The sequence below is a fragment of the Myxocyprinus asiaticus genome, chromosome 11 (genome assembly GCF_019703515.2).
Source record: "Myxocyprinus asiaticus isolate MX2 ecotype Aquarium Trade chromosome 11, UBuf_Myxa_2, whole genome shotgun sequence".
Taxonomy (NCBI): Eukaryota; Metazoa; Chordata; class Actinopteri; order Cypriniformes; family Catostomidae; genus Myxocyprinus; species Myxocyprinus asiaticus.
Window position 1 is genome coordinate 30429643 of NC_059354.1, and position 14482 is coordinate 30444124.

At 36.3% G+C, this 14482-nt stretch overlaps 1 protein-coding gene across 1 annotated transcript in view; it reads right to left on the reverse strand.

The window, feature by feature from the left end:
* Positions 1–7203: 7203 nt before the first annotated feature.
* LOC127447804 (parathyroid hormone 2 receptor-like) overlaps positions 7204–14482 on the reverse strand; it is a 70077-nt gene continuing 62798 nt past the window's right edge. Inside the window, exons 9-12 of the mRNA XM_051709864.1 lie at positions 13482–13576; positions 11828–11966; positions 7902–7943; positions 7204–7593 (exon numbers count right to left, since the gene is read on the reverse strand). Of these exons, the coding sequence (XP_051565824.1) occupies positions 7204–7593; positions 7902–7943; positions 11828–11966; positions 13482–13576 (666 nt within the window). The remainder of the gene's footprint in view (positions 7594–7901; positions 7944–11827; positions 11967–13481; positions 13577–14482) is intronic.

The following is a 14482-nucleotide window of genomic DNA, read 5'->3' on the forward strand; positions in this document are numbered from 1 at the left end:
AGTCAACCATTATATTTGACCACTTTACTGCAATCTTTTGAGAACTGACTACAATAGATTAGTCCAATAATAGATTTAGACTAAGATTCATATAAAGTTCGTTTTTTATTTTTATTAAAAAATGTTTTTTTGTTGCAAAGTGTATGCATCAGTCCGAGATTTTTAAAGTGATTTGTAAGTAAAAGCCAGCCTCCATAACATTTGCTATGTCAAATAATGGTTTCTGCTGTCGCAGTGTACTGCTGGTTTTAAAAAAGCTTTTCCGTTCATGATGTCTCATCAAAATGAATCAAATTAAGCAAAGATCCCTCTACACAATCACTTTGATAGGGTAATTTTGAGTTCATGTGAAGAGGAAACATTGTTATTCCATAAGAGAAATAACATTTTCAGAGAGGCAGAATGGGTGCACAGTGCATTTGTGTGATCATTTGTTTGTGTAATTGTTTTTGAGTCTTTTTTTGCCATGCGCCCTGGGAAAATAAACAATTACATTAAGTGGTTCAATTCTAAATTAATGAAAATATTTTTGAAATCATACATAAATGGACATCTCTGTGCACACGGTTTAGCTATCTACTGTTGCATTTTCATAACAGTAAAGGGCTTCCTGTAGAGACAGGGCATTTGTGCCAAAGGGTGCATTAAAATCCATTTACTAGTAATTGTTGGGCACGTTCTTGTGCCCTTTGCATGTATGTGAATTGTCAGGGTTGTACAGGTAAATTAAAAGTGAATGAATCAAATGATTCAGATGAGGGCCCAGTTCCAAAACAACTATTTCAGTCTGAGAGCCTTTTAGACCCAGTTAACATAATTAAACATGTACACTCTTAAGTACTAAAGGTTGAACATTCATTGTTGTATGACAAGCAGCGACTGTTATATATCTGTGGTATTATGTCCGACACATTCTGCGTGAATATGGTGACTCGGGTTGAGCTTTTGTGACGTAAGATATGTTTTTCCCAACCTGGTCTCATACTGTAGAATCACATCACTATAACTACATTGGTGATGCTTTACAATAAGGTTCCATTTGTTAACATTAGTTAACAACATTAGTTAACATTAACTAACAATGAACAATACTTTGACATCATTTATTAATCTTAATTAATGTTAATTTCAACATACACTAACACATTTTTAAAATCAAAAGTATTATGTTATAGAATGGAACCTTATTGTAAAGTGTGACCATGTCGCCCATGCCTAAATCCGCCACTGTCAAACACAATGAGTATTTCAATCTGTGAATCATTGCATCAGTTGGTGACGCAATATAGCCTATATATATTTTAAAGTATTTTGAAAACTTAATTGCTTAACATTCAAGACACTTTCACACTCAAGACAATTTCTTTTCATTTTGCTTTCTCCAGTTTGCTTACATCCTCACAGGAGTGACTACCCCACTCTTAATGTTTTTTGCTTTGCTTGCTTCCTAACTGTAATGACTTTCATACGTATGTTATTACTGTGAGAACACTCTAGCACACAGTCCAGTAATATGATTCTGTTGTTGTCACGATGAGGATCCAGGAAGCATTAATCTCCACACTTTTAGAGACAGGTTTAGGGCAGTCAGTAGGCAAAACAAAATCCTTAGAGAATAATGGAAACACGCCTGATCTCTCAGTTCACAGAATTTTACTGTGTTTAAAGGACTTATATTTTATCTTACTCAACTTTTCAATATTTATTCAGGTTTTATTGTGCAAATGTTTTTATCCGTCCCATTTATTGTATTTATTGGTTTTGTTTTTAACTCTCATTTGTCTCTTGTTCTTGTGTATTTATTCAAAGTTATTGTATTTAAGAAGGGAGTGGTGAGGGTTCATTTGATTTAAAATAATGGTTTGTTCCTATTTACAAAGGCGGGAAAATGTTTGTATTTAAGCCAACAAGATGGACAATGAGTGTTTGAGCACATGGATAAGGTTATGCTAGCACTGCTTGAGTGCAAAGAAACTCTGGCCTCCATAGTTGATGGAGGGGAGTTGGTACCATTTTAGTACCTTAAACAGGTCTTGCTTTTAGACTGGTTTTATTGTTGTTATTATTATTTTAATCTAATCTTGGTTTTCTGTTCACTTTTAAACACTTATTTTTTTGCACATATTGCACCTCTGACAGAATAAACATCTTTTTGGAACGCTATTCCTTCTTGTGATTCTCCTTGTGACTTCCTTGGTCCATATCACAAGCTTGCTTTAGCAAGCCCCTTTATTACATTATAATTAGCTGTAAATGTAACTTCATGTGTCAAAAGAATTCACTACAGTTGTTGACATGAAAGGAAGTGAAGGGGAGTTATGATTTTGAAGTTTACATTAGAATACAATTGTTTTGAAGCTGGTGAAGTTCAAGTACACCCATTAAAAAAAAATATTGTAGAAGGAGATGTAAAAGAACCAATTGGCATGCACATATTTATTACAAGACATGCCATTTCAATCCATGCAGGTACTCCATATTGCTCCTTGATAATTTGGCCACTCAGAAGATTCTGCCAGATTGATGAAACTGAAAAATGTTCTCTATATAAGTCAACATATGACATGTTCACTTATACAGTACATAATGTATAGTTATTTACAACACATTATCATACACCAATGGAGAAGCAAGTAAGGTTCTTCAGTTTGAGTTTTAGGAAAGCATTTTAGTTTATTTGTAGTACATCATTATATAATAATAGATTTTCAGTAGAATGCATTCCATTTCCATTTCTAAAAACCATCAGTCCATCTTAAATTTCCCCAAAAACTTTGGGACAGCACCGATTAAAACTGACATTACCACATAATTAGGTTCAAGAGGGCATGTTATATTATTGAAGTGCGCTGAAAACAATGGCACATTTAATTTTTGATGGGTTATTAATGGATTTGTCTGCAGCCAATGTCACGATTTTGGTTGAAGAAGTTTGTGGATGTATAGAGAGTTTTACCCTCTAACTTGTGTAATTAATTGAGAGCTCACTCTGGAGATATGTATACATGGAGTACTCATTGTCTTTTTCTCCAAACACATTTTTAAGAGTCAGAACGTTAATAAAACATTAAAATGACTCTTAGACTTGACTATCAATGAGATGTTTGAAATGGGCACGTAGGGTCTCATATGACATTTTATGATGAACACCATAATCATTTAATCATAACTCGTTTTCTATGTAAAGCAGTGGTAACATGGCAAACCATTACCTTTCATAAGGGCATGAATCAACTGACAAGGCAATTACTTGGCATGTCCATGTTATAAATGTTTTAAAGTCTATGATTCAAATTAATTTAGGGTCAGGTCTCTGCTGTTACACAAATCTACCAGCCTCATATAGTTGCCTTATGTAACTATAGAAATTGGTTTACGCCTGCAAGATATGGTTAGTTAAATATTTTGCTTAATTTTCCATGCAACTTAAACATTGCTTATAGGTTTCTCATAAGGTGGTGATTCGTGCTTCCTGAAACTCATTGAACTTTGCCTCATAATAGGTTCCAGAAGAATTACAGAGGCTGTGTTTACACAGCCTCTGTAAATTAATTAATTAGGCAAAAAAAGTGCCTAATTTTCACTGCTGCCATGGCAAGCACGGCTTTAATGATTTCAACATCGGTTAGACGTGTGTGGCTAAAGACCTATTTGGACGGGATTCGTTTTCATGACATATGTCCCTAAATTAATTATTACCGTGGACATCTGTAATATTTACCGTCAATTCGCATGCACGGGATAAGCAGTGTCTTTAAAAATCACATAGATGGGTACAGCATTTATATACTGACTGCTGTCACGTGTAACTGACCTATTAGAAAATTTATAATGTGCTTATTAATTACGCAGGACATTTTAAACATGATCATATACTGTATCTGTGATTATAAGAAGAAATTGATTGGACTATCTGGCTAAATACAACAGAAAGTGCTGAAAGCGTTTAAACGCGCTCCTCCCACCGGGCCCCATGGGAGTTGTAGGCCCCTGGGCTTCAGCCCGTATAAGCCAGTGCATTAATGCGCCCCTGGCAGAAAAGTGCAGATTTACAGGCTTTTTATTAATTGTATTAAATGTATTAATTTTTACAGACCATTTTATAGTAGGCAATTATGCTGTAATGTTTACCGGTGCAGGAACACACAGTCCGGAAAAATTACTGACATGACCAATTCTCATGGGATTAAAATTACTGAGAAGCTCTGGTAATTATTACATTACCCCATGTCCCCATATAAAACTAATTACGTCTGAATAGGGCTAGAACTAGAAGTCAGTAGTGGTGGGACTGAGTCCACACATTTGACGACAGGGAGTGGGTACAAAATTTACACATCAACAAGAGAAGCTTTACGTTTTTGTGTGAGCGCCTACAGGCATGTCTGCTTCATAAGGACACACAGTTAAGAAAAGCCTAGGGAAATTGTTTTTTATGCATGTTTAGACATAGGTCAGATGTCCAGATATCGGATATGTATCTGATTTAAAACCAAATTTGGCAATGGCACAGATTGGATGAGAAAAAATCAGATCTCGTGCTGATTTTTGCGTTTACACGTGTGCAACAATATCCGATCTGTGTCAGATGTGAGTAAAAACTTTTTTTTGTGACAGTGTTAACACAGCCTAGTGATAGCGTTGATAACTTGGTATCACTATTAAACAAACTGAGATTAATAACAGTAGAATAGTAGAATCTGCCTGTATATTGCATAACATAATGTATCACAGGTTTTATGGGTATAAGTACATAGTGCCTTATTCAACAAAATATGCATTTTCATGTATATCTAGTCTATATCTAGACGAACCGTTATCACGTCTACCGCCAGGTTGAGAGGTTGTCCTTGAAGCAAAGAAAAGTTTACAAAAAGTAACAAAGTAGAAATTATATTTTCTTGGGTGCCTGGCTAGCTCAGCATGTAAAGACGCTGACTACCACACTTGGAATCACAAGTTCAAATCCAGGGCATGCTGAGTGACTCTAGTCAGGCTTCCTAAGCAACCAATTGGCCTGGTTGCTAGGGTGGGTAGAGCCACGTAATAAGATGCGCAGATTGATGTCTCAGACGCGGAGGCTGACTGAGATTCGTCCTCCGCCACCCAGATTGAGGCAAGTCACTACGCCACCACGAGGACATAGAGCGCATTGGGAATTGGGGAGAAAAGTGGAGAAAAAAGAAAATAAATAATATTTTCTGATCACAAAATTAATTGACCAAAGATTCTATATGGTTCATTCTTACACAATGCAAGAAGGCCTGCAATGATTTAAAAAAAGATAGCTTTGCTCTCTATTAATTCTCTGAAAGTCATAATAGAGTGGTGACATTGAAAATGTTCTTCCATTTTTATAGGACGTATGCCACATTGGTCGACACGAAACAGGATAAAACTAAAACAAGTTTATATAGGTCATCTTTTCAAGAACATCTTTATGTATACGGTAAAGTGTGAGAATGTACAGTAGATTTGTATTTCAGGTGTGGTGTACACAGTAAATAAAGCAATATCCATATTGGCTATTTTCAAGGCCTTCAGTTGTAAACAAAGAAAAGTTGTTGATTTTTTACAGGGCTTTAACTACCATTAATATATTTGAAGCGCTGCACAGCTACTCTAGCTACTTTGTTTTCCCCAACCGAGTGAAATAAACTGCATATTTATTTACTTAACTTTCCCCCCCCAATTATCATTAATTTATTGCTATTTTCTTTATTATACTGTAAGTGAAATTATATGATGTAAAATGTATGTATAAGTTATATTTTTAAATGTATTCGTTACATCAACAAACTGATTTCACAATGAAATTGCAACCAATAGTGGTCTGTGCTTACAGAAATGCGAAACACTGCCCTCAGTGGCCAAAGCGGTCGTATGGGCGTATACTTGTAGGTACGTGTGAGCTCCATTTTCCGGGTAAAATATCCATGGAGGGGCACCAAAAGCGAGTTGTTTTCAGCCATACAGGCTAATACAGTGAAGAGGAATGCATATTTTATAAACTGTAACCCCAACCCAAAACCGAAACATAAACTTAACCATCAGTGGGGTAAAAATTTTATGTAACCTCCGAATTGCACTTGTCACTGATTACGCAAACATGATTACTTCCAGGTTTCAATGTGGGATGCGTACCTGGGTCTCCCACACTGCTGACGCAAAACACGCTTCCAGTCATGCCACAAGGGAAGGTAAACATGCCACTTGTCAGTGAGTCGGCATAATGTGGCCAATCTTAGAGTACCAGAACTCTCGGAACAAAATGCCAACTTCTTGTGTAATCATGTTGACATCGAAGCCAGTTTGTGATGTTTCTGGTCTCTGGCCTGTTAATTTAAATCTTGTGTTTCTAACAATTTTTTTATACCTATAGATGAAAATTAAGTATGATACAAAGTTATTCATTTGTTTTACTGTTGCTAAGTCTAGCTTTGAGCTCACTGCTGATTGGTCCATTGCTAGTGGTAATTCTGAGTTGACATGCAGCTTAGACCCTTCCAGGTTAGATAGGCTCAAACAGTCACAACGCAACATGACATAGGTCACTTCCAGTGTAGATTCAGAGTAAAACTTTTGGATTTTTACTATGCATGTGCTGATATCATAAAAGTGGAAAGCAACTCTTGCATTCAAAAACCACAGTGACATGGTCAGATTTTTTCACATGACAAATGCATTAGAAATACATTTTATTAAATTATTAAAATTCATTCTCTGGAATGGACTACTACAGGAAGTATGGAGATCCCCCCCACCACCAGTTATCCTGAGTGTTCACAAATACATGGAAAGTCATGCTTTTCACCACATAAAAAATCACTTGACTCATGATTCTTAGCAAATGAAACTAGTATTCAAAAATACTGTAACTCAAATCCAATTAAAACTCCAGCATTCACCTCATCCAGTTGGCAGATTCAGGTTTACGTGAAGCAACCATGTAAAAGTTTAATCCACATTAGCACTACCAGAACAGTGAGAGGAGGAGATATCTTGCCATAAACATATCAGTCTGTCAACTAATGCCACTGTGTCAAAAACAAACCTAAATGTCACAGCTTGGACACAAAGTGTCTGTTGCAGAGGAGATGTTGTCATTCTCAGCAGTGTGCATTACAGCTGTCATTCTTATTCTTAAACCATTGCCAAACTTGCTATTATACCCGATTTAGTTAACTGTTACCATACCAATATCTACAGAGTCTCTTCGTCATCTTCCAGGCTGCTGCTGGGCCTCGTGGGCAGCGATTCCTTCAGCAAGATGTCATCTACCTGCTTGGCACTGTCCTCTGGTTCTTCAGGTATGGAAGGTGGCAAGCTGTCAGCATCTGAATTAAGCACATAGCCTGGCAGGGTGGCATGGGTGCTGATGGTGGGGCCCCCGCTGCTGCGGTACACTCGGCTGGAGAAGAGCGTGGTGGAACGTGTGCCTGGGCCTCCTGTAGCCAGCTGGGACTGACTGCTGGTGCTGTTGTTGAGGCCGGTCAATACAGAGCCATAGCGATAGCTCCCGCACACCACCGGGCCTTTCCAATCAAAGGCTAGGTTCCACCGCGTCCATGTCTTTTTGATCTCAGTCTGAACCTGAGGATTGCAGTTAGATGCTGAATTACACCAGATGTTGATATGCACAGTGATCTCAAACATCACAGCTAAGGATCATTAGTTCATATCTATGCCCATATTGCATTGGAAGATTTAAGGGCATACACGATCACAACAGAATGAAACAGAATGAAGTGTGTTTACATTTGCAATCTAACAGTGATTATGTTTAATAGACCAATATGTATTAGGTCATGTAAACGCCATAAATTGTGCTCGTTTTTCTGGGAAAAGTCATAAACGGTTTAAGCAAACCCAATCGGCACACCTAGATTGCAGAAGCTTACCTCTCCATTACAGTAGCAGTAGATGATAGACACAAAGAAGCCCTAGAGGAAATATGAGAATAGATGTTGTAAATGGGCAACATGTTACAAAGTACAAATGTCTCAACTGACAAACAGCTAACTGTGTTTATGTGGCAAATGAATTTCAAAACTAACTAGATTTTTACATTTTCTGAATAAATGTCACCACAATGCTGGGGTGTTTTTGGTGCTTTCCAGAGCTCTGATATGTGCTTGCAAGGGTGTTGTTGTAAGTGGTTGCTTACTGGCCTATGTCAAAAGAGCCCACTACCAAGTCTCTGTGATATTCTGGTTTATAGATACTGTATATCCAAGGTCTCTCATTTGATGCAAGTTTTATTGTATTTTTTTTGTGCCTGTTTTTTATTTTTGTGACTTGAATCACAAGTCCTATTGCTTATAAAAATAAAAGCACACACACACTTCTTCACTATCCGTAAGATAGTGAGATATCATTAATGTCTACAACACATACAGTATGCACGATGTGTTACTTGCCGAAGTGTAATACTTAGGGCTTTGTTCTAATATGCCTTAGTAAACACCACTAATTAATTTTCTCTTCTCCACTTTTTACTTTCTCTACAGTTTCTCTCTATTAAGACCTTGATTTGTGAACCAAACTTAATTTGGTTGTGAATCTGAGCTTAAAAAATAAAGTCTGATCATCTCTGGAACTTCAGTCATTTGTACATTGCTGCACAATTAATGAATCCCTTGTGCCATGTCCTTTTCTTTGTTACAGTTTGTTTTGAGTAATTTAGTCATTATCTTCATATTAGATGTCTAATTAGTTTGGTGTACAAGCACTTGTTTAGTTTTAGTTTTATTGTATTTGGACATTGTCAGTTTATTTAATTTTGCATTGCACATTTGAAACTCTGTATTTCACAGTTCTGTGCAAATTCTATTTTGTGTGTGTGTGTGTGTATGGGCGGGTTTTGGTGGTTTATGAGGAAATTTTTTTTAGGTTACAAACTGGTAATTACAAGGGTATTATGCTATAAATGTGGTTTGAGGACATTTCTAGTGTCTCCATAATTCAAATCACTTAAAAAAAACATACTAAATGATGTTTTTTTGAAAATGTAAATATGCAAAAAGTTTTTTGTGAGGGTTAGGTTTGGGGTAGGGTTAGGGGATAGAATCTATAGTTCGAACAGTATAAAAATCATTATGTCTATGGAGAGTCCTCATAAGGATAGCCGCACCAACATGTGTGTGTGTGCCAGTAGTTCTGAAGGTAAGTGGATTTGGGAATGATCTGGTCTCGATGTGGAGATGTAACTGCATGCTGCCAACGAGTCATCATCTATCCCAGTACTTGTCATATCAGACAACTGCACATCAGAGACAGAAATCAATGTGGTATGTCAGTGGATGTCAAGCCTATTTAGAGTACTCTGAATTGGATGGGACTTTTGACATTTTCTATTTCTTCAACTTGTGCATTACTCTACATGATTGTGCAACAGTGCACAAGCATCCAATAAAAATGTAGCCTAATAGTATGGTATGTTTCACACTTACAGTAGCTCCAGAAACATCGATGTTAGTTCTTCAATCATAAAACAACAAATCAAATCCAGCACAGTTTAATTGCTCCATAAGTATATTAATTGGTGTTTTAGCAGCCAACATCAAGTATAACCAAAAAATGTCTCTATAAAAGACACCTTGTACAGCTCTTTTCTGTGAATGAATAGACGCTGTTGAGCTCCAAAATAGTACCAAAAGAGTTGCACAAAAATTTTAAAAGAGAACAGTGATGTTTTAAATTGGTCCGTGTTAAAGTCAGTGCTAGGATCAATTTTAGGGTTATTTAAATATTTGAAAAAATGATAGTTTAACACAATTTTGTGATCATAGGTATCAGCCTTTTAGCAGAGTTGCCCATCCACAACTTCAAAACCATAAAGTGGACTAATGCCCCCCACTGACATATATTATGAGCAACCAGAGTCTTTTTAATTGTTCAGTCTGAGTTTATTTACACTTTCACAAATGTCTTCATCAGATGAATAGCAAATGCATTTCTTATTTGTCACTTTGGATTAAAGTGTCTACTAAATGAATGAACGTAAGTATAAATGTGTTAGAAACTGTAGATACAATTATCATACAAGTATAATTTGAACCCATGTGGGTGATGATCTTTGTGTTGGGCATATATTTTCTGTCAAGGGCTGGGTTTCCCGAAGCACTTAGTAGCACTTAAGTAGTAATCTCTAAGGCGCGTTTCTCAAAAGCATCGTTATCTAAGTAGTTCATAAAAACGTTTATTAACAAGATCTTTGAACCACTCTTAAGTCCATTAAGTGCAACTTAAACTTATATTTCTGCCATCTTTCACAGTTTATCAAAGACAAAGGGAAATTTAATAAATTGTTTTAATATATTTTGATCATTGGAAAGCCATAAACTATTTCAGAGGATAAAAAAAGTGTTGAAAAAATCGCTATGAAATCAATAGGCAGTCTCCGCAGTCTGCGCATGCAACATGATAGGTCTAAATTTATAAGACACGTAATACAGTACAACATTATATTAGCCTTCTTGGATAAGCATATTTGTAATGGCAATAGAAAGATGACATGCTGTTATTAAACAGATTATTTAAAACATATGCGAGTAATGTGATCACAGTTTAAAACTTAAATAAATATGCCTTAATAAATAATTAAAATATGGTTAACAGAGGAGATTAGAGCGAGTGTGCAATGAGAGATCCCCCCCCCTTCATCCTCTTCCTCTTCTTTCTTCCTCCAATGGCTCTCCTATAGTCTTTTTACAAGGCAGTAACAAATTGCATGAAGCATAATGGCAGTAAGGCTACAAGTACACAGTACCTTCAACTAACCAGACGATCTATTAATATTTAGACAGGTCTATGAGTAGATCAATACTGATGCTCATCATTTTAATTCTGTTCTATGTGCATTTGTTCAGTTTCCAGCCAAAGGAACAAAACTTTAGGCTATGTGAGAGCCCCATAAGGTTCACATAACGTACATTCATGTTAGATGCATTTATTGTGTCACTTTCATTAATCTTTATGATTGAGCATCAATACATCTGAAACTCTGTCTTACTAAAGCCATCATTATTTCTTTAATTAAATTCTGTAATAGTCAGGTAATAAATTTGGCGCCTCACCAAGGTTACAAACAACTTCCATGTTTACCAGTATTTCCACCTTATTTTCAAGACAAACACCTGGACATACTGGCGATAAGTGATCAGCATCTTTGGACTGGACAGCTCCCAAAACACTTAAGTTCCACTTTGTAATGAGCAACCTACGTGCTGGTTTAGGAAACAGGCATTACTCAATCGTTATGTTAGTTAAGATGATCGTTAAAGCTTAAGGTGCAACATTATTGGGAACCCCAGCCATGGTCTTACTAAAACAATGGGACAATTTAAAAACGCTGCTGTTAATATCTATTCTTTTGCATTGAACAGGCAGTGAAGGTATGGTATCTGCTGTAATGCAAGTGTTGCCACTGTCAAAAAATTATCACAATCCTTTTAGCAATGAAACAGTCCTCCTAAGTTTTCTTAGCTCTGCTCTGTGATAATGGTATATTTTTACTGAAAAAAAGTTTGTTTGACAGACCAGCTGAGGATCATCAAGTGCTAGCAAACAAAGAAGATACAGTGAAGTCAGAAAACCTTTGCTCCAACTTTTTTGCTTCTCATTTTTTAGTCCTTGCTTCCACTATATCAATAGTAAATCATGAAAAATAGATTCAGTGTTTATTATGATAAGTGATGCAAGGCTAACATACAAATTTGAATTTATGATTTTTGGATTACCAAAAGAAATGCATATGCATATTGACTTGCAGAGATCACTGATTATATTAGGTATGCATGCATTAAAAGACATAATTTCCAAGTACCTGGAAAGAGTTGAAGAACAGTTCAAAATACATGCGCACCTCCCAGCCCAGACCCTCAAAGGTGTGCGGCATTCCAACAAACACTATGTAGTGCACCCCAAACACAAACACCAACACAAGTGTGGATTTTGCGAGTTTCCTGGACATAGAAATTAAATGTTAAAGGTAAAGTTCATACAAAAATGAAAATTCTGTCATCAATTACTCACTCTCATATTGATCCAAACCTGTATAACTGTCTGTCTTCTATTTTTTTTGAAGCTTGACAGCGCTTGGTCACTTAACGTTCTCGTTGTATTGGAAAGAGCAGCGTTAACATTCTTAAATCTTTGTGTTCCGCAGAAGAAAGTCATACAGGTTTGGAACCACATGAGGGTGAGTTAAAATGCATAGGTGAACTGCTCCTTTAAGGTATGTGAATGCATAGTTCACACTATTTGGAATAGCACAAAATATTTATTCCCACATAACCACAGCTGGAATATTGACAGTCTCCAATATTAAAAGTCAGGTAACATAGGGAATTTCATCTAGATTTTCTGTGGGCAGATGAGTGTGACATAGTTTTGATATTAAGGGCTTTAAAAGTTTGTCTTTATTCCTCATTTGATGAATGACATCCCACACATCACTGCATGCTTTAATCAGAATAAATTTTTTTTAAACCATCCTCTTAAGGGATACGTCTTGCCTGGCAGACAGGTTAAAATGTCTGGCAAATTAGTCATGAAAAGAATCATGGAAAAATAATTGGAAAGAGTAACGCTGAAAGATCATAAGGTGTAAATCCTCTTTTAATTGCAGCTTAGCTAAGTGTTATCAAAGTGTTTTAGTAAAAGGAGCATCCTTAGATTCAAATGATATGAGTTTGCAAGGCCTACTGATTACAGATTTGTTTCTGATGAAGAATAAGCTTTTATTGCCTGAGAAAAAGCTCTTTTGATCTGCTGTGACTCCATACTAACTGATATGTTTACAAACAGGACTGTTTGTGGCTTCCTGTCTGTCCTGCCAGCTGTGCAAGCTGACACCTGGAGCTCTGCGTACTGCAAATTAGTGGGGAGGCAGCAATGATCAAATTAATTACAGTTATTAGCGCAGTGAAATTATATCCCTTGGCATTGTGTTTGCTCTTAATTGGATTCTTTTAGGGACATCGAGCATAACATTTTGACATGACAATGCCCTACAATGCATTTATTGAGCCTGAAAGCTATAAAGAAATATTTTTCTTTCAGCATGTAACAAGCTCAAATCTCTCATACACAGCACCCATAAAATGTGATGCTGATTTTAATAAAAGATGGAGTGCTAGAAATCACAATCATCATCAAAGCATAGTCTGACTAGGCAGGAAGGGAAGCTTATTACTGAATCTTTTAGCCACTGGAAATTCTGCTTCCAAGATGTCAGATGAAAGGTTTGGGTCTAAATTACATAAGGAAATAAACAGTTGCAGTAGGCTCTGCTTCCACTCTCAGCAATCTAATGCGAGGGGATGCTGCTTTAAGCATTATAATGACACAGAAAATGTTAACTAGTACATGTTAAGTTCACAATTTTAAGACACTTGATTGGGTATTGAAATTTTACAAACTCGTCAAGTGGAGAGCAGCTCAGATAAAGTGGATGCAGATAAACATGGTTTACAAACCTGTACTGTTTCCTTGTGTCATATCTGCCTGCGTTGGTCTCACGGATTTTGGTCGCAAGCACCCGCACAATATTCACAAACAGGATAAAGTTCAGCTGAAAAAGAGAGAACAATAAGGAAGCACTGTGTTCAGTAATTGCTATGAGCAAAAGAGTCTGATAGCGAATGAAATTCAGCCTCTCTCGTAGACACCCAATTTGTCTCACTGCAAAACTCATCTTTTGAATATGCCATTCTCTTATCTTCCAAAAACGCTGTGTATCTTTCACAAAGATAATATTACAGTCACAAAGTGGAAAGTGGAAATCTGTTAGCCTATTGGTGATGAAAGAAATCATGTTACATAACAAATATTACATAGGTTTGAAGTCGGCAACATAGAAAATCTTTTTGTTTTTTTGATTGGGGTTAGACATGAATAATGATTTTATAAGGGACTCAATTATGTGACTCAGATATTTGATTCATTATGGACAGAAGTCCATCACAGGTCAAATGAGATGGGAAGTAATTTGGAAAATGCAATGTGCTTCATCATAAACTGTGTGATGTCTGTGAATTAGATATGAATGTGCTCAGAGCACATCTCAACCTTTCAGGTGTTTTTAGCTTCATTTGGGATCCAAAAACAAAACAAAACAAAACAAATCAGTGCTTTCTGGGAGCAGGAAATATTCTCTAGGGTCATGTTTTCCACTGATTGCATTTAGAGGGTTAAAACCTAAGTTACGGTATTTGTAATTTAGTATTTTAAATATAGAAAGAATTGGCTATACATGCTCTACTTGGTGTGAAAATGTATTCCAATATTATAGTAAATTCCTACTAAATTCTTTGTATGTACCAATTAGCTCAAAAAGTGCTTTGAAAGCAATTCATACTGTAATATATATTTCCAGGCTGAGAATGAATAATTAATGAAGCAACAGGAGTATATAGCTGTCCTACAAGCACAGACAATGAGTGTAGGATGCATACAGTACATGGTTGAATTAAAGGAT